Source organism: Coprinopsis cinerea, assembly GCF_000182895.1.
Source record: "Coprinopsis cinerea okayama7#130 chromosome 10 map unlocalized cont3.10, whole genome shotgun sequence".
NCBI lineage: Eukaryota > Fungi > Basidiomycota > Agaricomycetes > Agaricales > Psathyrellaceae > Coprinopsis > Coprinopsis cinerea.
In genome coordinates, this window is record NW_003307535.1 from 1,091,771 (window position 1) to 1,116,458 (window position 24,688).

At 51.4% G+C, this 24,688-nt stretch overlaps 8 protein-coding genes across 8 annotated transcripts; 4 read left to right on the plus strand and 4 right to left on the minus strand.

Moving 5' to 3' along the window:
- Positions 1-1,694: 1,694 nt before the first annotated feature.
- CC1G_15300 (hypothetical protein) lies at positions 1,695-2,672 on the plus strand (the record flags this gene model as incomplete). The annotated part of the gene is made up of 6 exons (XM_002910347.1): positions 1,695-1,742; positions 1,784-1,961; positions 2,123-2,144; positions 2,299-2,382; positions 2,495-2,604; positions 2,647-2,672. 6 exons carry the CDS (start codon positions 1,695-1,697, stop codon positions 2,670-2,672), a joined length of 468 nt encoding a protein of 155 aa, XP_002910393.1.
- Positions 2,673-5,547: 2,875 nt separating this feature from the next.
- Positions 5,548-6,720, plus strand: CC1G_09114 (hypothetical protein; the record flags this gene model as incomplete). The annotated part of the gene is made up of 2 exons (XM_001834105.2): positions 5,548-6,239; positions 6,270-6,720. The coding sequence occupies 2 exons, from the start codon at positions 5,548-5,550 to the stop codon at positions 6,718-6,720; spliced, it is 1,143 nt and encodes a 380-aa protein (XP_001834157.2).
- Positions 6,721-10,617: 3,897 nt separating this feature from the next.
- CC1G_15301 (hypothetical protein) lies at positions 10,618-12,355 on the minus strand (the record flags this gene model as incomplete). The annotated part of the gene is made up of 8 exons (XM_002910348.1): positions 10,618-10,686; positions 10,826-10,903; positions 11,077-11,141; positions 11,272-11,290; positions 11,455-11,486; positions 11,673-11,945; positions 12,203-12,225; positions 12,348-12,355. 8 exons carry the CDS (start codon positions 12,353-12,355, stop codon positions 10,618-10,620), a joined length of 567 nt encoding a protein of 188 aa, XP_002910394.1.
- Positions 12,356-16,852: 4,497 nt separating this feature from the next.
- On the plus strand, positions 16,853-18,488 carry CC1G_09115 (L-malate dehydrogenase). The gene is made up of 10 exons (XM_001834106.2): positions 16,853-16,896; positions 16,945-17,000; positions 17,057-17,224; positions 17,278-17,285; positions 17,343-17,358; positions 17,410-17,558; positions 17,611-17,734; positions 17,786-18,103; positions 18,161-18,262; positions 18,315-18,488. The coding sequence occupies exons 1-10, from the start codon at positions 16,866-16,868 to the stop codon at positions 18,348-18,350; spliced, it is 1,008 nt and encodes a 335-aa protein (XP_001834158.2). The 5' UTR covers positions 16,853-16,865; the 3' UTR covers positions 18,351-18,488.
- Positions 18,489-19,314: 826 nt separating this feature from the next.
- CC1G_15302 (hypothetical protein) lies at positions 19,315-20,137 on the plus strand (the record flags this gene model as incomplete). The annotated part of the gene is made up of 2 exons (XM_002910349.1): positions 19,315-19,559; positions 19,999-20,137. The coding sequence occupies 2 exons, from the start codon at positions 19,315-19,317 to the stop codon at positions 20,135-20,137; spliced, it is 384 nt and encodes a 127-aa protein (XP_002910395.1).
- Positions 20,138-20,475: 338 nt separating this feature from the next.
- On the minus strand, positions 20,476-22,100 carry CC1G_09116 (glyceraldehyde-3-phosphate dehydrogenase; the record flags this gene model as incomplete). Its single annotated transcript, XM_001834107.2, has 10 exons — positions 20,476-20,913; positions 20,967-21,214; positions 21,279-21,396; positions 21,456-21,478; positions 21,532-21,699; positions 21,758-21,782; positions 21,837-21,906; positions 21,957-21,961; positions 22,028-22,050; positions 22,098-22,100. 10 exons carry the CDS (start codon positions 22,098-22,100, stop codon positions 20,577-20,579), a joined length of 1,020 nt encoding a protein of 339 aa, XP_001834159.2. The 3' UTR covers positions 20,476-20,576.
- A 653-nt stretch (positions 22,101-22,753) lies between these two features.
- Positions 22,754-23,860, minus strand: CC1G_09117 (glyceraldehyde 3-phosphate dehydrogenase; the record flags this gene model as incomplete). The annotated part of the gene is made up of 5 exons (XM_001834108.1): positions 22,754-23,099; positions 23,162-23,409; positions 23,457-23,574; positions 23,624-23,646; positions 23,699-23,860. The coding sequence occupies 5 exons, from the start codon at positions 23,858-23,860 to the stop codon at positions 22,754-22,756; spliced, it is 897 nt and encodes a 298-aa protein (XP_001834160.1).
- Positions 23,861-23,989: 129 nt separating this feature from the next.
- Positions 23,990-24,348, minus strand: CC1G_15303 (hypothetical protein; the record flags this gene model as incomplete). The annotated part of the gene is made up of 2 exons (XM_002910350.1): positions 23,990-24,078; positions 24,174-24,348. The coding sequence occupies 2 exons, from the start codon at positions 24,346-24,348 to the stop codon at positions 23,990-23,992; spliced, it is 264 nt and encodes an 87-aa protein (XP_002910396.1).
- Between the last annotated feature and the right edge of the window lie 340 nt (positions 24,349-24,688).

Below are 24,688 nucleotides of genomic sequence, written 5' to 3' on the forward strand. Positions count from 1 at the left end.
CGAATATTGCGCAACACGCTTTAATACATATGTATAAACATCGTTGATGCAGATAGGGAAGATATACTCACAGTTTCTGAAAAGGTTACGCGAGGCTATCGCAGATTCCGAAGGTAAGAATCAGGGCCCTTCGCAATAGATCCCTCCCGCCGAAGTCGTAACCTGGTGATTCCTCCGAGCCCTGAGTGCATATGTGGCATCGGTTACAACAAACTCACCCCAAAACGTGGTGTTCGATTGCAACAAGATTGAAGATTGGACCTTCAATTCCTGTTCATCTAACAGCACGTTATTCCGATTAACAGGGTCAAGCGTTGATCGTTGGGTGATTATTCCCGCCGGTTTAGTGGAATCTGGAATCTGGGTGTGCCTTCAGTTAATATTCCACCATAACATATTAGAGACATAGCTTACCCTTAGCTAGCCCTCACTACGTGGAGGCGAAGTAATGCAATGCTCTGCACATCATCCGCCCTTGACCACTCCCGTCTCCCGAACGCGGTGGAGCGCTCGGGCAAGCCTCATTGGCGAACTCGGTAGGTCGACGTGACACGTCGGCAGCGTGCCAACAGGCTACTACTGCGGGAGATCATGGATCCATAATGCCCTTGCAAAGGGACCCGGTGCTTCACTGGAAGTAGATCGAGATGAATGGGTACGGTACATGGTCCTTCCCAAGCGATTGTATGCGCGGGAACGAGGTTGGCTCTACTGCGAAGGGAAGGCGGTCTGTCCCTCTGACCGAAACACATGGCCTATGAACGTGGGTCAGGGCTGACATTGAATAGTCATGGAACTTTCGAGGAGCTTACTTATGACTGGCAAGGTTGAATAGGTCCCAGACATTGGAATAGTCCGATGTGATTTTGTGAAGCGAGTGCTAGAAGCCCGGACTCTAAGCGCCCATAGATCGTAGGCGTTCTGGTACGCTATTTTCAGAAGGAAGACAAGGCCCGTGATCTGGGATAAGAGGTTAGCGGGTTGATCGATTCGTTAATTAGACACCATGAGACGAACTTACTCTCGTATAATCCGCCCGTTTCATAACAGAACCTGTCCTCGCAGCCGATCAAGTCCAGAACTAGACAAAATACAGACGTAGACTTAGGAAGGTTACACCTGATGTCCTAATAGCTGTTGTTCCTTCTTGGGAACGTTATCCGGTCCCGGGACCTGGCGGCAAGTGATAGAACTTACAACAATTCATATCTCTCGGGTTGACCGATTCCGAATAGATACGACCACAACGACTCCGGGCATTGAGCTCAAATCCTACATGGATAATTAGTCTTGAGAAGGCAGATTGAAATACAGAACCGCACATCACTGCTGAATGCATGGCAGCTCGCCAGCACAGTTCACAGATCAAGCTTCAATTTTGATTGCCTACGGCGGTGACGATGCTCCTGGGGTCATCCCATTCAGCGAACAACCTAAAAGCTTCGCAAGGGTGTCAAAGCAGAGCCTCAGAAAAGCCTCTTCCGAATTGTTTTCGAGGCGCTGTGCATCGTCATTCCTTCGATAGCCTTCGGCTCTTGCTTCCTTATCACACTCGGATCCTCTGAATGACACGCATAATGGCCCTGCGTTCTAAATACAAGAAGATAAGTAAAGGATAACGCCGGCGGGTTCGACATTCCACTCACAGCGTCTATCCATTAATTGCCCTCGCTCGCCTTGTCCCGAAACCAAGAATGCTCGTCGTCGTCATCGCCCTCGGTCCCAGCTTATCTCCGGAGCTCGTACGTCGATATCGGCGTCTACTGAAGTCTTCCAATCTCAGAATACCGTCATGCACACGTTTTTGTCAAGGTCCAGCGGCCTGCTGGGTATATTCGCAAAAGGGATGGTGGGGGTTGGAGGTCAAGAGACGAAAGCCCAGCTTCAAGGTCCGCTCGACGCGACGCGACGAAATTACGTCATAGATCAGGTCTCGGCGTCAAACGAGTCCGTCACAAAAGGTGTGTCGGAGGGTGTTTTGCGACCAAGAAGACAAAATAACTAATTCTGCTCGAAGATCTGTCCTGGAGTGGCTTGAAACAGGTTAAACGTTAGATCTCTCTTGGATGGGGAGAAAGACATAGATTCTGGCCGACTTGCCAAACACCTCATCATCTATTAGTGGCTTCCAGGCAAGGGCACGAGTAATTGGAAGAGACGAAAGAGATCCAGGTAGTGCACAAGCCCTCGGCTTTTATGTGAACTTTGTCTGTGAGGGAGATGCGCGAGAGCGGGCCAGCCGAGGAGTACGCTACACACCCTCGAGCGCCTCCTAACCAGCCACAACTCCAATCAAAGCGCCGTGAACACCGCAGGCTGCAACCAACAACTCGTGCAAAATCCAGACATACTAAACGAGGATATGGAAGTTTGTAATATGAGGTAGGTACGACCGTACAGGCGAGTAATCGCCGGTTGTTCCTTGGTTCTCCCCAGGGCGAAGAGAGGCCTGGCCGTTGAACAAGGAGCTGGAACGTGGAACTAAGGCCCGCAGCTCAATCAAGGATGATCGATCGATGCAGCCTCAGCCTCAAGCTACGCTGTCCAGTTCTACCTCACTCAACCATCACGACGACCGGTCAATCAAAATGTCGGGGCCAAGAGGTGAGGCTTGAGGGGGACTTATCCGTTCCTCGCTTCTCGTAGCTCCCGAAAAAAACTCGATCTGCTAAGTATCCCATTGGCGTGTAGCAGGAAGCCCAGCACAAAAGGAAACTCTTACCTTTCGAGGATTTTAGTCGTTTCGTTGATAATTGAGGAAGACCCGACGATGTCGAAGGACTTCCGCTTGGGTGCTTCCCTTGACGCTGCCACACAATTGCCAAGCCCCTGGAGCACCAGTCTAAATGAAGTTGGCCCTCGTTGTCTGAAGCTTCTGAGAGTGTAGATTCATCTGAAGTAGAATCATCTAAATCATTGGCGTAAAGCTGGGCTACATGCCAAGACGAAATCTATCTATAGCCCGGCGCTCGCGTTCGGAAGTGCTGGTGAGCGTCAACCAACATGTCATTGAGAATAAGTGAAAACTAAAAATATCGGGGAAGGTGCTGGAAGGAACTACATCAGATGCAGGATACGCGGAGTGACCCCACCAGCTCAGCATTCCAGGGCTAACCTTTCGCTCGTTCCTGCGGAATCTTCTCAACCCGCCGAGTACCTCGAGACTTTGAGGAACCCACTGGTTGAATAGGCTCATTGCAACCCACTCAGCGCTTGGCAACCCAATCCCCATCACTCTTCTCCTCCTCGTTGATCCCATATATACCGAGGAGACATGTCATTGACTCATTGTCCTAGTCCGGCTTTCTCATAAATTGGCATCGACTTCTCGAGTGAAGCTACAGTAATCTTGGCGCGAAGCGCTGCACTCTTTTTAGGAAGCCGTCCTTCCCCAAAAAGGACTCGAACCGAACAAGAAACACGTTGGCCCGCCATTTTGGCGCGCACCGAGAAGAGCGGGCGGCCTTGGCACGTCTGTGGACAGCGCGCTCGGGACCTGCCGCTGGACACGTTTTGGATTCAAAAGGTTGATTGATACGCGTTCTTATAGCACCGGTCTGGATGCTGCTGTTTACATCAGGGAAAGGGATGACCTGAATGCTGTTATTGCAGTTCTCTGTCCCTGTATTACGCGGGCGGACGAGGATATTATGTATGTAACTTTTTCATCAAATGTCAAGCGATAATATTGCTGTTGGTACTTACGCTTGATGAAAAGCCTTGAGACTGGCGGCGGTGACTACACCGCGACATGGGAAAGATGGGGAGGAAAAAGTCGTACCAAGTAATTCGCCGATTGCGAGGACGGGAGGAGCGTTCATCGTCTCGGCCAAGCGACATCCCCAAGACTTGGTCGAACGAACAAGACTACGAAATGACATTTCTTCGAGCGCACGTTCATTAAGCTTCGAAATTTATTACCGACGGAACGGTGGAGTTTGTTTGATTCGATATGGACTGGCAGTTATTACGGGTTTGTTCAATTCCCAAAATGAGTGTTACGAGAGAGATAAGCACCCACTGCCTGTTGCTTGAAGGTTCTGGTTTACGACATCGACGCGTATTGGGTTAAACGTGCCTTCTGCCTATTCTCGTATGGCCAAGTGCAAGCCAAGTGAGCTCGAAAAGCAGGCTAACCAGTCAGAAAGGGCCCATCCGTGGTCTATCAACCACAACCATCGACCAGAACAGATGCGAGTTGGTCGTTCAGACAACCACGGATAAGGATTGTCCTCCAAGTTCGCAAATGAGAGCGTGCCAAGCCTCTGAAGTGGAGGGATTTTCGCCAGCTAGCATGATGAGATCGATTCTCGAAGGAGGCTGCCTACGCTGTACAGGGGAGAGAATCGCTCTTGGCGCGCCATCCACCACGTCTGTAGCCAACTTCGTTTCCGAGTGTTCGAATTCTGCGAGGATCCACCTCCTTGCGAGATAATAGCCAGCCCCCAAGACATTCTTCCAGAGTCAGCGCCACGACCTGGGTGGGAGCGCCGAGGACATGAAACCCCTTTGAAACCTCGCCTGATTTTAGGGTTTCTCTCGTGCGGCGGAACAGAAGCACAGTGTGGTTTCAAGAAGCCTAGCCATTGAAAGGGAAGATTTTCGAAACACGGAATTTCCAGCCGTATTTTTCCTGGGAATTTCGAGTCAAAGGGACGTTGTGATTTCTGATTGGCTGGCTGCTGACATTGGACAACACCCACCGAGTTCGGGAAGCGGGCGCTCTTGCCGCCCTCTGAGGTGCTGATGGCTCGGCGTGCGGGTGGCCTTGCAATCTCTCCAATGCAGAGATACACAAAGGCAGAAACTCCCGAGAGACAAGGTGTAGTCAAAGGTCAGGAACAGTGGTCAGGAGAAACACACCGGATATGTCGGTGTGCAAGGAATTTACGCCGGATCGAGGAGACTAACGCAAGGGACCTGAACGCTGAGAACCGGGGGTGATAGCTTGAAAGAAACTTCAAAGGCTCAAAGGCACCTGGATGTTCTTTCAGTCTTCCGGTGACTGCGCAGTGTACTTTGGGTGATCCGATTGGTTTCCAACGCTCAGCTTCTGTCCTTTGAGAAGGAAAGGTTGTCTTATCGGTACGCGTTGCATTCGTTTAGTTGTTCATGACGGGTTGTCGTATTTGCTGTAACGAGTTGGGGAGCGTTTATGGAATTGCAGGTAGGAAGGCATGCTTTCCGAGGTGTATCGTTAGGAAACGGCGATTGTCTATGTGAGAGAAGATCAGGTGGACGGTGCTTGCGCGATATGATAAAAGATAATTCTTGAGAGGACAATGGAATGGGCAAGCTTGGCCCGGAGCAGCCGTTCGAGTTATGGATCTGAGATGGATGGACAGAAGGGGATGAGAGATCGTGTCTCCAGATGGGAAATGAAAAATAAATAATTAACGAATTAAAAATAAAGAAATAAATCAACAAAGGTAAACCACGGCGCCTGTCTCGCCTGTACTGCCAAGATCTGGTTTGGATATAAGGACAGGGCTGTTCTGGCTAGATGATTCGCTAACAACTCCTCCACCACCAACGCCAGCGATAACAATGACGCCCCGGTCTATTCTCAAGCGTTCTTCAGAACGACAAAGGCCTACCACCCAGCACGCCGTCCACTTCCCTCCTACGCCGGCTCTGTGCAGCACCTACTCGGCCTACTCCGCCTCTGCATACGACCGCACTCCGATCCAAGTCACCAAAAACATCTGTGCTTTGCCTGAACGCAACGGTCGCACCTACTTCTGTGACGAGTCATCCACCTCCTCCCGCCGGACTCCCCGGTCTCGCGACGACCGACGCGCCGGTCTGCCCCAGCTCATTCCCGACGTCTCCTCGTCTTCCTCCGACGAGAGCGATGCCTTCCACCACAGCCCATCCACTTATGGCCATCCTACTCCTCAGTACTCTTATGGCGCAAACGGTCTGCCTATGAAGTACGAGTACGACGAATACTCCCAATGCAACGACTCTGCAGCCCTCGCCTTCCTCCCTTACCCACCTTCTCCCCCTGCTCACGACCGCTCCCGAGGACGACGGAAACACGACAATCTCGTCGACTCCCCACGGATACGAGAGTCAAACTCGTCCAGCTCGTCTACTGACGAAGAGCGCACCCCAGCTCCCACCAAGAAGCGGAGTAGCAGTCGTCGCCGGGAGTATCTCAAGCAGCTTGCGGAGAAGGGCAGCTCACCCAGTGCTCTCTGCACCACCTTTGGGGCTATCAGCTTGCAGGACGATGGGTGTTTGGGAGGTTTCTGAAGGAGCATTAGGTTGAGGTTCAGCAGTAGCAGCAGGCAGTGGGATGCCAGCGCCCCACCAGGGGACTTTCGGCGGTCCCAATACAACGGGCTTTGGACGCCTACCCTACTCGACCAATCGCTCACTGGCTTGTCGCCAGTCCCAGGTTGCGACCCGGTCTCCATTCTGGCAACCAGATTGCCATCCGCACCCAGCAACGCCCACCCCTGCCTCTTACCCGCCGCATCGCATTGCGGTTTCCCTACCTCGGGATCATCTATGGACTTCTTCCGGTTCCTCATGCCAACCTGTTTCAAAATATGGATCCGCCTTCTCCCTGAGGCTCGACCCTCGCAACACCCGCATCTCGCAGTGTCTTCAGCCTTGGCTCCTTCGCATTACCGGACGCTCATCATTTGTATCATGCACACAACACAACGCAAGCATCGCAATCAATCAAACAACAACCTAACCTACTTGTAACATTACTTCTTCATTCACGATTCCCAACTTCACGACATAACCAATCTTTACCAACATACCCCAACGCAACTTGGCTCCTTATCATTATTATTTCTCTCTTCGCATCACACACATAGCTTTCTTGATACCAAATGTTGTCTCTATGATATCCAATCCACAACCGACTGCCAACACAAACCTCGCGTGCCTCCTGAGTCTTGTCTGTCTTGAGCCTCGATCCGAATCAGCTCCCCGTTCTATTCCTCTGTGGTTCTGTTCTCTCTGGCTCGTTATGGATTCCGTTTCAAGAATAGGACCTTCGCTATCGCTCACTCATCTTCTCATTTAGACTCGGACTAAGACTGCATCACCTGAGCGTCACTGTCTTCCATCTCCAGCAGTCAAGCAATAATTAGACGCGTTTCTTTTTATACAGCGCTTAAGCCCACCAAAAACCTTCGATCTCTCTAGGTTCTTTCTCCCCACACGCGACGATGAGCTCAAGGCTAGACTCAGACTTCACCCAAAGTAAGTTCAGCCATTTAATTCCAAACTCCAAACCCCGTTGTCTATAACCATCTTTGACAGCGTCAGTGGGTGGACGTTCCGAGGACCGGTTGTGGTCGGTGGCGAGGTGACCTCCGTGTTCCACGTATACGTATCGTCCAATCGTTATTTTGCTCCCAGCTCAGCTGAATCCACAATCTCATGCGACAGAACTTGGTCCTTTTGGAAAATCTCCAATATCGTCTTCTCACCGCCGTACAGCACACCGCCTCGTGTTCCATTGACTGCGGGTTTACGCACACAGGTTCAAGCCTGCGTTTTTCTGGTGTCCGAGAACTTTTGGGGCGCTAATGTATTATATGAAGTTAAGATTATCTAGAACTTTGGACTCTGTTCTTTCGCTCCAGTTCCACGGGTATCGCTGTATGCACATGGTGTGGATTCAGCACGCTGGATCCTGGTCAGTCGTGGAGAACCATTCCGCATCTCAGTTGCCTTGGCCGTCGCCGCTTGAAGTTGGAGATATGGAAGATGGAACGCGTTTCAATCCAGCCTGCTGGCACTGCCTCGTGGTCGCCGATGGCACATGCTACAGGTAGAGGAGCGTGTTGGATGGCCCAGCGCTTACCTGTGACTTTCAGCAATACTTACGATACCTTTGTATTGGAACTGTAAACGGCGACTTTGGATTGGCTGAAGTATGGAATGGGGTATGCACGCCCTCTTCCACCGTCAATTCCGTGATGCAAGGCGTTGCTGCTGGAGCCTGATAACGATATTAATCTCATGACTTACAAGTTGTAGGCTCCGCCTGAGTTTCCTGATTCCGTCCCTGCACACAAGGTGCTCCAACTGATATCTTGCACGGGCTAGAACGAGTCTATGCGAGGAGGCGAAGGGTTCGTGATTCTGAGGTTATGTTAATCTCCACTCTTCGAATCAGCGGACACTTTCCCCCAACTCCAACGACAACACAACATATCCTTTCGGTTAACCTTTTAATGTATGCTAGCAGGGTCACCATACGCTCATGAATGTTTTCGCGAAGAAGTTCAGTGACAGTAGGACGCGTTCGAATGATGAGGCTGGTTAATGCCAAGCAAACCAAGCTCATCCCGAACCTTGACCACGGACGCATCCTTTCCTTTACTCCCACTTCTCCACGACCCTCTTCGTGACACCTGATGCAACCTACGACAGTACGACATACGACGTAACCCCAAATTCAATCCTACCCCTCAATTCATGCGAAGAACATCCGCCCGTTCTTCCGGTCCAGGGTTTCCCAAATTGACTGAATCTGTGCGTATTCGTGTGTTACAATTCGACTCTCGACGAGACCTATTGACGGACGTTCAGAAGGTGATTAGCGACAGTTAAAAGACGCCCTTTGAACATCACACTATAGATATTCCTACGCTGGGAGGATGAGGGGCGCCAGTGGAGATTAGTTGATTTTCGAACGACACCTGCTGATCAAGCCACGCTGCCCGCTAAACTGCGTCTGGTAGGTCAGTGGTCAGGTTATGATACTGCATCCCTTCTCTTGCGGTGTACATCGTTCTGACGACTTCTTTGGATAGATCAGATGGGGTCGTGTCCCTTGATAGAATCTGCAATCTGGATTTCGGCGGTCTTCGACTTCCTGCATGTTCGAGAACAGCTTTTAGGAGGATAACACGCGACACCGAGCCCCTTTTCACCCGAAAGGCCGATTGGAAGGACGTAGGTGCTCCTGTTCCTCCGATGACTCTCTCAGGTTGATCTATCGAGGCGTGGTCAGTATGTCTTGAAGGGATGTAACTTTGAATGAACTTGACCGCTGATTCCGTTTCCAGCGTTCGCGTCCTCGAAGCCGAAGTTGACTAAATCAAGGAACCCGTAACCAATATAGGTTCTGCGGTTGCCCCTCCAGCGCTTCTGGGGATGACAAGCGTGCTCTTGGCAACTACCTTCCGACCTCTCTGGAGAACACACAGCAAACTAGTTCCTATTGGCGTGGAGGGCAATCAACACCTCGCTGTCCTGTTTTGCTATCGGTAACTCAGGTGCAACTGGCAACTGGCGCTCTCAGTCCCCCAGAATCCATCCTCTCCGTTCCCTCCGACGCGCTCGAAAGCCGAAAAGGATATTTCTTACCTCCACGGTCTTGCTGGCTCTCGGGCTGGAATGCAACAGCAGCAAGTTTTAACTTAACGAACGATGATCCTGAGGCCTCGCTGTTCGCTAAGTCCCTCCCTCGCTCCCTCCCTTCAAGGAACAGCGAGATAAGCTAGAGCTTGTCGACGCCGCCGCCGCTACCGCTTGATGAGGATCGACTTTCCTCGTTAAGTTCTATGTCCATGGTGTTGGGGCTCTTAGGTCCCGCTACCGTCGCAACAGAGAGCTCTGTACTGTGCCATCCAGTGCCTTTGGCTACGGGAATCTACTAGCGTGTTTCCTTTCATTGATCCAAATTCCCCGGATCCGCCTCCATCCTTCGAGTTGATCGTTTTATTGCGCCTATATTGTTGCCTTTTTGATCCAGAAAGGTCGGACTGCCTATTAGAGGCGCCCTGGTACCCATGTGTGCCTTGCAGAGACGAACTTTCGGCATTCTATTGAGGCTGTTTACAACAGAGCGCCCTGAAGACCTACTGTGTGGGGAACTATGTATAACCGGCGGACGATAACCTCATGCATCGCAGTTTCTAGAATCTGGAGCTTGTACAACCCACCCGTCCCATCATCCCGCCGGTCTCCTCGAAAGAGCAACTGAGACCAACTCCAGTGGTACTCGCCGATAGCCATCCCCACAGTGCTATAGATAGCCTCTGTCTGGAGGAATCACGGTGCCGCTATGTAGCCTCCAACTATGCGCGCCGCAATAATACAACCACCGGTTCCTTCGCTATCACGCGTGTGCTTTGATAAAGACCGTACATTCCATGTATGGGTTGGGAGGGTGACCACAGGATCCCGCTGGTAAGTGTCCGATTTGGGAGTTGTGGTGGCGTCTGTGAGTGCTGAAGTATTGCGTCTGCGCCTGGCCTTGGAATTTCTCGCGAAGTTGACATTCTCCCGTGTGTTGTGCTTAGAATAGCATCTAGCATTTTGAAGGAGCGCGAGCATGTGCTAGGCTTAATCAGGCAGGACGGTTGTTTGCTCTCTCCGCTACGCACATCGCCTACTTACTGTGGCATGTACCTTGTAACTGTACCTTGAATGTGATATGTGCTATTCCTGTGCTTGAAATGCAATCATACCAGAAATACTAAACGATTCCGTTTCGTACACCTGTGTTGACCTGCCCGCCGCATCGCCGGCGCTTAAGAATTATCAGGGAGTTAGCTATCGACTTGTTAGTGTCTCTCCACTTCCCTTCGACGTAGGATCTTCGCGTCCACTGCCTTGGCGAACTCTTTTTGAGCATCATGAAACGCGCTCCACAATTCTGTCGTTCTTCCTCCGCGAAAGTGTCGTCATAACATCCATAGGCCACTTTTTGCATAGGATCCACCCGTTCTGGGTCAGTCAGTGCACGGAGAGGGCGTAGGCAATTTCGGGCGAAGGAATGTAGAAACTTCACCATGCAGAGACGGACGACTGAGGGAGGTTACTCAGTGTTGCAATGGCCTACCTGGGATCCCGTCCTTTCGCCAAGTGCATGCCCTGTCGCCCGATGGAAGTGGACCAGCGGGAGGGCTTCATCGAGACCCTACAAGCATAACACCTTGAATAGAAAGTGTTTAATCCAACGAGTAGTCCATTTGGCATATTTGACCTCGTACCTATCCTCCCCGCAATCTTTAATAGAAGTATCATCTATTTGTCATGTGCGGGATAGCTTGTGTAGGATTAGCACGAGGGATAAGTCCCAGTAAAGCTCACCCTCGAGGTTAGCGGGCGGGTAGCTAACCACTCTACATCCGTATATGGGCATCCCGACCCAGTATCTGGAAACGCGGGGACTTGATTATAGTTAGAACAAAATGCCGTACATCATCAATGATACCGAAGGAGAAGGGCGTACTCGTGAAAGGAGCAGTTCCCCCGCACTCAGGTCCCTTTGGGCAGTTAACGTACAAGTGAAATAGACACTTTCCTAACGTGATTGTCTTCACGAAGGTCATTTAGCATGGTTTACATCATATGTGCTCTGATGTGGGGAAGGTCGCCTTGTTTCTGGTGTAGTATTGCCTTAAAAGGGTGCCCAAACGACTGAGAAGTATAGGTCCCGTGCGCGCTCAATCAAGCAGGTTGCCTTACAGAGCGAAGTTCCCGTTGAAGTCCCTTCTCTTCTGTCGTTCTCCGGTTGTCTTGTGAGACGCCACATCATACGGCAATTTAGGAGCTTTCAAATTGCCTCAGAAAACCGGACTTGAATGACCTCAATGCTGAGTAGCACTTTCCCAACTTCCCGCACGAGCTGCTAAACAGGGGAAGCTTCCTTGTCTCAACTCTGCGGAAAAACATGCTTGATTCACTGTAACATGGGGCTGAAGGTGGATCAAGACCTCGTTGACAGAGGAGTTCAACTGTCCGACTGCGGGACAGAATCGGAGTGCAACGAGGGGTCGCCTCGTCATGAGGTGCGTCGGCGGCGACAAGTGCCTTTCCGTAAAGGGAAAGTCGGGAACCGTATCTCGCAACCTCGTACCCGCCTGACCCCCTCGGAAGCACGTTGAAGCGCTCGTGGCAGCCTAGCCCTGAGGTCAGGAGGTGTTCCTCTGCGACTTCCCGAGGTGATCGACGGCAGTCTATTTTATGTAAATGGCGGTGAACTTGTGCGGCATTTCACAGAGTACGGGCTTGGAGCGGTGGTTCTCAGAACGGCTGAGGTTCGACCGCACTGCTTTACTTCCATGAAGGAGATATGCCAGCCATATGTAGACAACGGGGTTTCAAACAACGGAATTCGATGCACGAGACACGTTTCGTGAGTAAGCCGCTCTCTATGATGCCGAGGGAGGCGCGGTCAGAGTCTACGCAGGCGGCAGAACCGTGGCATTGCTACCCGGAACTTCAGCGATAAGACGACTATTCATAGCTCGAGGAAAACGCTGAGAGGTATTCAGTTAGTAGACGTCAATGATGATGATGTTTATCCACTATCCTCAAGCAAAAGTAGCCCTGAAACTTCGAGTACCTTAACAACTAACCGGGCCATTGCCTAGCCTCTGCCTATTTCATGTCAGGTTCCTTCCTTGTTTCATTTCCTGCAGTTACACATCGTGGAATAGACTGTGGCGTACTACCAATGATATTCCTCTAACTGCATATGTCAAGGATGATCTCATTACACATTGTTAAACTCCAGTCCTCGGTCGGCCGAAGACTGGGAAGAAAGACACATCCACTTCTCGTTTGTTTAAGGCGATCAGCAGACGCGCCGCAAATCAATGCGGGGGCGGGACTGCCTTTCCAGGTGGGTTCTCCCGTGCAACGCTTATTTCTATTAGAAGCTATATTTGTTCTTCTTTCATATTCGAACCTTCAAGGATTCGCAAGCCCGTCTCATGCTAGCTTCTCCCAAAGGAGGCATCGAATGTTGGACTTTCCTGTGGGAGACTAGCTACTCCGCTAGTTTTCAGAGAGTGATAGAAGCTTTCGTTTAGCATACTGGGCAAGCGCACATTTGGCGAAGATAATGAGCTGAGATGACCGTTTTTACTTCGACTCCACGGAAAATAAAGCACGGCCATACTGGAAGAAGACACACGCGCCACGACGTATCTTGACCTTTTCCAGCGCTTGGCGAGGTCCCATGAAACCACCTGTGATATTGCCCACCAGAGCATAAGTCTCATATTCGAAGAACTTCTCTATGACATAGTGCTGTTAGCTTGATCAAGTGAGTGACTCGTGTACTCATCGATAATGAAAACAGTCCAGGCTTCTGGCGCTCGATCCGAAGATACCACTCGCCCTCGAAAGGCAAAATTCAGACGCTGCATGCGCCATCCACAGATTGCGTCCCAAAGGCTTCAGGTTGAGCGTGGCTGACGTATGGGGCGACAAGATTACACCCTCGAAAAGGTGGGTTGGGGGCATACGATGTCCATTCCAGCACATCACCGGGACAGAGTTATCTTCCTTGTTTTGCATTCCTCTTTCCCCTTGTCTACTTACGTGCATGAAATTCCTGGTTCCTGCAGTCGAGGCCTTCGGACTTTGCCGCTGGGGAGGCTAACTCTCGGTTAAGCGCCCAAATGACGTCATGTCGAACTACAAACGTTTAGCGTCAAGGTGTGGCCAGGGTGGTGACGAAGGCGAAGCCACTCAAAAAGCGCCAGAAATCTCTGGAGTGCCCTGCAGTGCCTTCGAAGAAGGGATGAAGGTCCCTGAGTAGCAAATTGCCTCCGAGGGGCAACAAAGGATGTCAAGGCACAAGTTGATTGGTTTCCTCCAAGTCTAATGCTACGTACTCGTCAGGAAACATACTCGGATAGACTGGAACAATTGTTTTCTGTTTAGTTTTGAATACTCGTCTGTCGTTTGTAAGTATGTAGTCACTGCAGAGCACATGAGTTCCATCAAATTGTCCTTCTATGTATCGGCTGTCACAACGGTGTGTGTTACCTGAGCCTCTGTGTCTGCTGACCAGCCCAAGGCTGGTGCGGATCAGCAACCCGAACCCTTCCATCAGTAGCCGTCAGGTCGGAATGAACTTAACATGGGCAGCTGGGCGGGAGCCTTTCAATCATTCAAATCAAAGAAGGGTTAGCAGTGGATTACTTATTGGTAGTTATCCAATGGCCAAGACGACCTTGGTGTTCCCCACGGTCGAGTAGAAGCGTTCGGCGGCGTGCGCACCTGATCCTCAACGGAGGCCGAACGTAGTAGTGGTAGAAGCCAGAAGCCTCTTTGAACGGTGGGCGGGGCAGAACTTTCCGTGACAGCAGTGGCGAAGTCGAAGTGTCCTTCGAAGCTACCCCGGCAGGGCAATTCTTTATGCTGGAGGGAAGCTCGGAAGAGAGCCACACATACAAAACGGGTCGAAGGCACACACGCAAGCGTTAGATCATCTGGACCCCGATGCACGACAGTACATAGCGATCCTTTAGGGTGAGAGTGACCTCATCCTGCCAGTTGCCTCCCGCGAGACTCTCAGAATAGCTACCTTTACAGCGGTGCTGTGATCGGTTGCGTAGGGGTTCGCGTTGATGTGATACAGTGAATGAGAGTGTCGTTCACAGAAGACTAGCCTGGGGCCAATACGGTGATGGCCTGGAGGGTACGTTGCTAAGTACTATCTCGCGAACACCGAGCACTGCGTTCAGAAGTCAACCTGTAGGAGGCATTTCACCATTCAAAGGCGCCGGAGGCCCGGACTGAGCAATTTGCTCGGGTTTTGTCAGCGCATTCCAGGGACTTATTTCATTTGTTCCTTTGTTTTGGGAGCTGCGCTGATCTTTGCTAAGTGGTTAGAAGGATGGCCCATTATTGGTGACATAAAGGTACCATGAAGCATATGGGAGAGTGTTTTTCAACCCCTTTGAGATGACAACATGAAAGGGCTTCCAAACATCATCCAAACATACTTTTCCATGGATAACCGGGACGTGATCCGTCCTGCGTCCATTGGTCGTTCCATGTTGGTGATAATGTTCCTTTGTACAAAGCAAGGAGAAGTCGAAGAGTCGACGACGTCAACGATGCACTGCAGTCTTTCTTCGAGACGGAGTAACGGAAATGAATTCGTGGGTGCAAGTGGGCGTCCTAAACGTCTGACCTCCCAAACACTTCGAAATGTCACATCGAACCACTGTCGCCCCCGAGCTTCGGAATCTTAGTCTGGATAAATGAATTTCAAATGTGACTTAGCTACTCTCGCAAATGTCGCATATTGGCACATATGATGGATGGCGATGGCGATGGGGTGTTGAGAGGGCATCTTGACTAGGTGATCCATTGCACGCGGCTACGGTCATACTTGAGGCACTGCTCTGACAATGTTTGCCACTGGTCGTCAGCGGCTATTGGCATCCGGCGAGGTCATTACGTTAACCGCGAGCACCAGGAATATATTTCGAGATCATGTCGCGAAAAAATGAAGACCTTTAGACCAAAGGGATCGGAGAAGAAACACAGGACTCAGAGAGACAGTCAGATACATGCTTTCGAACTGCCCCGATGCGATTCAACGCTGATTCCGTGAGAGCAACACCAGCGAACATCATAAGTTTTGGCACGTTCTATAGACTGTTAGGGTGTGGCATCGGCATCTCGCTGACCTCGGAAAAGCACCCTCAATCTAACCAATCAGGGATCGCTGCTCACGGACTTAGCAGAGGATCTTCTTCTCTGCCACTTTGCATTGGCTTGCCACGCGGCGGGGACGGTCCTGCTGAGGGTGCTGACATTGAGATGAGTTGACTGGTCATCTGCCGGCCAGATCATGCTGGTTTGTCAGGCCAGCAGTGTGTTCAGACGCACCCAAGTTGGGGTGAGGGAGGTCATTGGACAGCCTACAGTGACAACGGACCTAAGATCGAGGGTGTTTGGTGCGGCTAAAGGCATATCCTAGTATGAGGGAAAACTATGAGCTGTGTGTGGACGCTGGTCCTGTAGACATCCAGGAACGACCTGCTGGGATGCAAAGGGCCGGAGATCGTGAGTAAGCGGCAATGGCTCCATCCAGGGGAAGAAAGGTTGCGGAATGAACGATTTTGCACATTTCGCAAGGGGTCGCTCCGGACAGCCACGCCATGGCGGCGGTAGATCTTGGTACGATGATCAGTGACATGTTTCAGTGTTGACCAAGACGAGCGGGAAATGTGCCAGGGGGGACGAGAGCGGTCAGTGAGGGTAACGGGCTGAGAACGGTCATGGAGAACCAAACCACCGCAGGGAAGAGAAGGAGGAGCGGATCAAGATTGTCAAACAAAGCGGGTACCAAGACCTCCGCTTCCCATTGCTCGGCCTTGGGCCCCTCGACAAGCGCTAGTTGTCCGAGTCGGTCTGCCCCGATCTTTTTTTACATGTTGGGACGCCACGTCGAAGAGCTCGAGTGTGGATTGCTGCGAATCGTTCTGTCCTCTCACAGGGCTCGAGCCTGCTTACGAGAGTGGAAGCATCTCCTCCAGCTGCAATCACCACGAGTAACACCTAGAAAGCCGCGGGGTTCGGCGAATGTCAAACGAGAAATTATCGCGAGAATGGTGACAGCGGTGAGTTCACGTTGAAGCGCTGAAGTTCTCATGGTTTAGTTAGTTTCCAAGGATCTCTTGCAATGCTGTCTAGACTGGAGAGCACCCTCGGAGTCATCCTGTCATCTCTATTCAGTCATTATTCAGTCAGAAAGTCAAGATCCGGGCGAAGAATCCTCACTTTTGGGGTTGGTTCACCGCACTTGCAGCGCGTTCGATTCTGCTCCATCCAGCCCCTGTCGAAAGATGTCGCGTTCCGATTCCCTCCATGGCTTTCAAAGGCCCGTTCTGACATGTTCGACTAATATCCAGTCGTTAGTATTGTCCCGTAATGATCCTGTGTTCTGCGTGAAGGTATGTCGTCACAGACAAGAAGTGATGTCGACGTTCACGGAAAGCAGGGAACGCGTCTTTCCGCGTCATTGGAATGGACTCATCGAATCACGTGTAGATCCGGAGACAGCCCTGATAACTCGGAATCCATCGATTCCAGGTTTATCATCTACCACTACATACCCAACTGCTACAATGGTGAAGGCTGTCGTTCTCGGAGCTGCTGGTAAGACATTTTTCGTCGTTGTTGTCACAGAGAACTGACGCGTTGCAGGCGGTATCGGCCAACCTTTGGCCCTCTTGTTGAAGAACAACCCCCTTGTCACTCAGGTGAACTGCACAGTTGAAAACATCCGAGTCGAGAGGAACTGACGGTGCTCGATTAGCTTGGCCTCTACGATATCGTCAACACACCAGGCGTTGCTGCCGATCTTTCTCATATATCGACCCCTGCAAAGGTTGAGGGCTACCTCCCAGCTGATGATGGTCTCACCAAGACCTTGACTGGAGCTGAAGTGATCCTCATCCCTGCTGGTGTTCCCCGCAAGCCAGGAGTAAGTTTCAGATTATGATTCTGTATTAGACGATGTCCTGACTCTTTCCCTAGATGACCAGGTACGTCGACTCGATCAGGAAATGATCGTTCCCTATTTATATATCTCCGCCATACAGAGACGACCTTTTCAAGGTAATTTATGACGTCGGATTGGATTCTCTTCCCTGCTAACATATACTCTAGATCAACGCTGGCATCGTCAAGGATCTTGCTACGGCTATCGCGAAGACCGCTCCCAAAGCTTTCGTCTTGGTCATCTCGAATCCTGTCAACTCCACCGTCCCCATTGTTGCCGAGGTCTTCAAGAAGCACGGCGTCTTCGACCCCAAGCGGCAAGTCCAACCCTACTTATACACCAAGCCCGTGTCCTGATCTATCCCTCAGCCTCTTCGGTGTCACCACCCTCGACGTTGTCCGAGCATCCACCTTCGTCTCTGAGATCCTCGGTGATCTCTCCCTCTCCAAGGACGTCGTTGTCCCCGTCGTTGGTGGCCACTCTGGCGTCACCGTAAGTCTCCGCATTTCTTCCTCGCGGCTCTCGCTGAAGATCCGCCTCTAGATCGTTCCTCTTCTTTCCCAATCGACCCACCCTCTTCCCTCCAGCCTCGCCAAGACTGACTATGACGCACTCGTCAACCGAATCCAATTCGGCGGTGACGAAGTCGTCAAAGCCAAGAACGGAGGCGGATCCGCCACGCTTTCCATGGCCTACGCTGGCGCAGAGTTCGCTTTCAAGGTAATCCGTGCTTTGAAGGGCGAGAAGGGTCTCGTCGCACCCAGCTATGTCAGCCTCGAAGCCGATCCTTCTGGCGCGGCTGAGCTTACCAAGGAGCTTGGTCAAGAGCTCGCCTACTTCTCTTCGAATATCGAGCTTGGCGTAAGTACAGTCCAACTGGTTATACAATAATCGCTGTTGACCCTTCCATTGCCATAGACCGATGGTGTTGCTAAGATCTCGCCGCTCGGAACTCTCACCGATGCTGAGAAGGCTCTCGTCTCCGCTGCTGTTCCAGAGCTCGCCAAGAACATCCAAACTGTGAGTTGCTAGCCTAGCCCTCGTCGGCTATTGTCTGCTGACCCATGTTCAGGGTATCAACTTCGTTGCTGAGGCTTCCCGATTGTGAAGATGAGAGATGTGCTTAGAGAAGACGCCTAACGTTATTAGAATATTCATGAAAGGTTGAAAACAAGCTGTACTTCTAGGAGAATAAAGGTGACCACGGACTAATAAACTTTGTACTACTGCTGTGCTTGAACAACTCGCGACGATCTGTGTGAAGTGGGAAGCGCCGTAGGAAGGACCCGATGTCCGCTCATTCGTGGCGACGTTTGGCTTTTTGACTCGGGAGGTACTTAGTTTTCCTCATTTCCGTCCGCCAGCCATCGCCATCTTGTTCACACAAAGATTGGTTGCAGCAACCCAATCACCCAATCTTGAACTGTCTGAAGTATCCAGCAAAACGGCGGGAAGACGCATATCTATTCAATTACAACATTGGAATCCCCGTTTTGTCGCCAACAAACGTGTTGACACCAGGTCCGCCAGTTGGGTGGTAAATGAGGATAAGTCCCTTCGGATTCTTTCTGATGTTGGTACCGATACATTCGGCGCCTTCTGAAGCTGTAGAGGGGACTTAGCTATGTCGTTCTCGTTTGCCCGTTTGATGTTGGTCGCCGTTGACGTCGTATCAGCCTTGAACGTTATCGATGGGCTTCTTGTGACCTGTCGCGTGGTGGTGGTAGCCTCGAGGCGCCCGTGTACTGACTGTGAACACGACAATAATGAAGATTGAAGTTGTGTGCAGACAATTTTTATCTAGATCTGCCAGTACTAGAGCGATGGTTCATATCTGAGTAATAAGAGCATCCCTTCGCTGTCTTATCGCACCGGCGGTGGAACCCTGCAGGTATTATGGCATGGCATGTTCCACTATCACGAATAGGCGCGCAGGACCCCATCGCATCTTTCGACGAATGCAGACCCCAGCAAGGGTACTATTCCTCACTCCATTTCTCCCAGTCGATCCACGCCGTCTAATGTCTTCAGACCGCTGAGGTGCTCATCGGCCGGATTGAGGGCCCGTGAAAATGACTCGACATGATACATTCCACCCAGACATTCGATTTTTCTCATCGACCTCGTGTCAATGGAGAGCACCCTGGAGCAACCCAGTCGACCAGATGGAAGGTATGTCCCTTCGCAGCCCAAAGGTCCCCAACCGGACGAAAGCTTGGATGATGGATCTCCGTATGTATAAGGGCGAAGTGATCATTCCCCGACAACCCGACGAAACGAACTCAGGTTCCAGGACCGACGGGTGGACGCGTCATTCGTACGGTCGGCGCTTATTTCGGAGATGGACCGATCTGGGAGGTCCGGGAGAGTGGTGCATTGGTTGATCAACGTGAGGAATCCAGTAGTCTGTGACCGCACCTGTGTTACCTCGAATATTTCTTAGTACTGACACAGGTAGTGAGTGACCTGATGCGCGATCTCTATGTTCGGTGTTTTGGGATGCAAGAAGACTTCGCGAATTCGAAGGCCCAGGTAACAGGGCAACTGGCAGCCTCAGGCTGGGCGTCTATCATCTCTCATCATGATGAGGCCTACACGCTACGCCCCGCACAAAGGCAGATTTCTTTCTCCAAGCTCAGAGCTCTCTGTCGGGCTTTCCCACTCCGATTGCGACAACAAGATGAACTTCCCAGAACGACCACTCACCGTCCCCAAGTACGATCAATAATTGATGGTATGCATCGCGGCCTCTGTAGCGATAACATTTTCATTCCATCCAGCACCGTACAACGTGAGACAACGTGCGCCTCTCGCGGTCTCGCCTTCAAAAACGTTGAGAGGGAGCATGTGCCATTTGCACAAGAATCTACTCTGGGTACACATAGAATAACCTAGGTCCAGTCCATGACACTGTCTGATTCGACGTTGGCATCCACGTTCATCGGAAATTCACCGTCGGAACCACGGCCCTCATTGAAAGGTTTTCTCCCTTAAGCTCCTGGTTTAGCGCCTTACATCCTTCTTTCTACCGCATTGTAAGACCGAGTTGACTGAATGCGTCAAGGCCGATCCCCAAATTCAGTCAAAATCCGGCCGACATGACTCGACGATGGCTCCGAGGTTGGATGTCGGACAATACGTGGACAACGGAGGGTTTCAGTGTTTCCCCATCGTCCGGAGGCTAGAAGCCGTGCGGTACGAGTTGACTTGGAAGAAAATCTAAGGCGAGATGCGATATCAAGCAAAGTCCATTCACTACAAATTACAGAATAAACACACAACTATAGGTGTACAAGTTGCAATTTTACTACTTCTTCCTCACATCCAAACGCGTTTAGACACCAGCCTCCTTGTCCTTGGCAGCGGCGTAGGTGATCAAGTCGCAGACACGGCGGGAGTAGCCCCACTCGTTGTCGTACCAGGCGATGAGCTTGACGAAGGTGTCGCTCAATTGGATACCAGCCTTAGCGTCGAAGATGGAGGAGGCGGTGTGGCCGATGAAGTCAGTGGAGACGAGAGCGTCCTCGGTGTACTCGAGGATACCCTTGTACTCGCCCTCGGAGGCGGCCTTGACGGCAGCCTTGATTTCGTCGTACTTGGCGGGCTTCTCGAGGCGGACGACGAGATCGACAACGGAGACGTCGAGGGTGGGGACACGGAAGGCCATACCACTTTGGAGAATCGTTAGCTATTCTGGATGTGGGGTAAATGGGAAGATACATACGTGAGCTTGCCGTTGAGCGAGGGGATAACCTTGCCGACAGCCTTGGCAGCGCCAGTGGAGGAGGGGATGATGTTGTTGTTGACGGAGCGACCACCACGCCAGTCCTTGGCGGAAGGACCGTCGACGGTCTTCTGGGTAGCGGTGGTGGCGTGGACGGTGGTCATCAAGCCCTCGAGGATACCAAACTTGTCATGGATGACCTTGGCGAGGGGAGCAAGGCAGTTGGTGGTGCAGGATGCGTTGGAGATCTGGGAGAAATGTGGGATCAACGGACTTGATTCCGAGATAGCAAGTGGCGGAGATATGACGTACGACTTTGTGGCTGGGGTCGTACTTGTCGAGGTTGACACCGACGACGAACATGGGAGCATCGGCCGAGGGGGCAGAGATGATAACCTTCTTGGCACCGCCCTTCAAGTGAGCAGAGGCCCTAGTTGGCGATAACTTTAGTCAGATGCGGTATTTTTCAGAAGGAACAGTAAGCCGTACTTGTCGATGGTGGTGAAGACACCCTGGAAGTCATATTAGATGATTGGAATCTCTACCGGATGGCAACGAGACTTACGGTGGACTCGACGATGTACTCAGCACCGGCGCTGGCCCAGTTGATGTTGGCGGGGTCGCGCTCAGCGAAGACGATGACATCCTTGCCGTTGATGACGAGCTTGCCATCCTTGGCCTCAATGGTGCCCTTGAATCGTCCGTGGACGGAGTCGTACTTGAACATGTAGACCTGGGGAGATCGTCATTTCAATCGGGTTGTTTTTTTCGGTATGGCTATATCGACAAACCATATAGTCGAGGTCAATGAAGGGGCTATAAATACGGGATCAGAATAGATCATATTGACGTCAGGTGAAAGGGACGCACTCGTTGACGGCGACGACCTCAATGTCCTGCTTCTCAAGAGCATTACGGAGGACAATGCGGCCGATACGACCTTGAAAGAGGTTAGGACATTTACTGAGACCCTGGATAGTTTTTACTTACCGAAACTGAATGGCGCAAAGACGCATCGTTCAGCATTGACAAAAGAGCAGAACGCAGGACCCGAAGCTTACCCGTTGATACCGACTTTGACGACCTGCAGAAATGTTAGATAAGGGATATCAGGATCGGGAGGGGACGTACCATTGTGATGTATGTGGTGGATTGGGTGATGAAAGGTGAGGTTGAGAGAAAAGCGCAGTTGGCCTTTTAAAGGGTGCCAAGTTATCTATCGATGACCTAGATCAACATATGCTAATCAGCGAATCGCAATCGGCCGAGAGCCTGAGCGCACTGGAAGGCACTGGCCACCGTCCAATTGCATCACTTCTTTCCTCATTTATCAAATCACTCTCTCTTCGATTCTCGATTCCCTTCCCACCTCGCAGAATTTCTTCAAAAATCAGCCCTATGTCGCCCTCTTCTCCCTTTGTCTACACCAGTCCAGAGGTTCTTTTTGTGCATTCGATTCCAATGGAACATCGTAGAACTTGATGTCACCGCTGCTTCATTGGGGACAAGGCGCTGATGCGGTGATGATGCCGCCCCTGTTTGGTTCCTGTTTGGCCTGACGCGCCCGCCCCTGCATCCGGACGGCCAAACTCGGTTGCCCCTAACTTCCACAAAACGATGAACTTGGTTCCGAAAATCAACGAACACAGGTGTATTCAACTGGGAACGGGTAAGTTACTCACAGTTGCACTATGATCCTTCCGGTGTCCAATGAGAAGGGGGATACGAGGGATAAGAAAGTCAATTCAAATCATGGTACGCATGCTGCTTTACATTCCAGTGGTGATTTACAACTTCATACCAGCTTCTGCATCCTTCTTGGACATATAGACAATCAAGTCACAGACGCGGCGAGAATACCCGTATTCGTTGTCGTACCAAGCGATAAGCTTGACAAAGTTGGGAGACAACATGATTCCAGCACGACTGTCGAAGATAGACGACCAAGTGGAAGTAATGAAATCTGTGGAGACGACCTGGTCATCAGTGTAGCCCATGATTCCCTTGTAGTCGGGGCTCTGGGCGGCCGCCTTCATGGTCTTGCAAATGTCCTCATAAGTCGCTCCTTTTTCGAGGCGGACGACGAGATCGACGACGGACACGTCCAAAGTGGGAACGCGGAACGCCATTCCCCTGCAATGCTCCGTCAGATCTCGAGACGCCCCGGAAGCAAAAGTCACGGTAGAACAACGTACGTGAGTTTACCGTTCAAGGACGGAATGACCTTTCCGACTGCCTTGGCGGCTCCAGTCGAGGATGGAATGATGTTGTTGCCGACACTTCGACCACCGCGCCAGTCCTTGTGCGAAGGTCCGTCCACCGTGCGTTGGGTTGCTGTCGTCGCATGCACGGTGGTCATTAGTCCCTCCGCGATGCCGTATTTGTCGTGGATGATTTTGGCCAAAGGTGCGAGGCAGTTTGTCGTACACGAGGCGTTGGAGACCTGACTGGGGTTAGAACAGGTCGCCACAAGCTGCGCATTGCACTTACCACCGCATGGTTGGGATCATACTTGTCCAGATTGACACCGCAGACATACATGGGTGCATCAGGAGAGGGTGCACTGATGACCACCTTTTTAGCACCACCCTTCAGATGCGCAGATGCCCTACGGAAGGGTCAATCCCAGCTTACGACGTCTTTTGAAGTCCACTTACTTGTCGGCATGAGTGAAGACACCCTGTGACAATACCCAATCAACCCGGGTACAACCTCACTGGCATGCAACTCACCGTAGATTCGACGATGTAGTGTGCAGAACACTTGGCCCAAGGAATGGCGGCGGGATCCTTCTCGTTGAAGACGGCGATATGCATGCCGTTCACCACCAGCTTCCCGTCCTTGGATTCGACGGTTCCTTTGAATACGCCGTGGACGGAGTCGTATTTGAACATGTAGACCTGGTGCACAAGTCAGGTTCATGCCAGTACGCAGGGGGCCGGAGGGGAAGGCTCACCATATAATCCAGGTCGATGAAGGGGCTGGGAGAATGGAGAGGCCGCGTGAGGAGGTGGCTATTACTGCTAGGGAAGGGAGGCGTACTCGTTAACTGCGACGACGTTGAAGTCCTTCATTTCGAGGGCATTCCTAAGAACGATGCGGCCGATACGACCTGGGAAGGATGAACATCGCTGACTGGAAGAGATGCATCAGAAGTTCTCACCGAAGCTGGAGACGGTAGGCATTCATTGTGAGCTTCAGTCTCACATGCATAGGGATGCACTAACCCATTAATTCCTACGTTGACCTGGGGTCTCCACAGGTTCAGGTTTCCAATGACAAACACAACTTCATCACGATTCCACCCACCATTTTGATGATAGCTCAGGCAGTGGTGTTTCTTGGTGAGGAAGAGGAGGAAGGTCGGCCGACTCTGAGACATGGTTGACGAGGTATAAGTATGCCTTTCTGAAAGGTGATCGTAGACATTGGCGTCATACGATCAGACAACTGGTTTAGAAAACTACTAGCCGCTTCGGAGGATGGGTATTGCAATCTGGGTTGTGGTCTGGACTAGCCAGGGGTGGTTGGTTTGCCTTTCAATGTCTTTTCGGCTTTGAACTGGCGTTGGCCGCGTGGATATGGTCAGTATCGTGATGATTAATATTGCAAGGTTATCTGTGAAGTTCGAATTCGAAGGACTTGGTATTTAAATCCCAACGTCCATAGGGCGCTCAAGCGCCTATTGATAAGCGCTGTACCACTTTCTGGATTGATGGGAC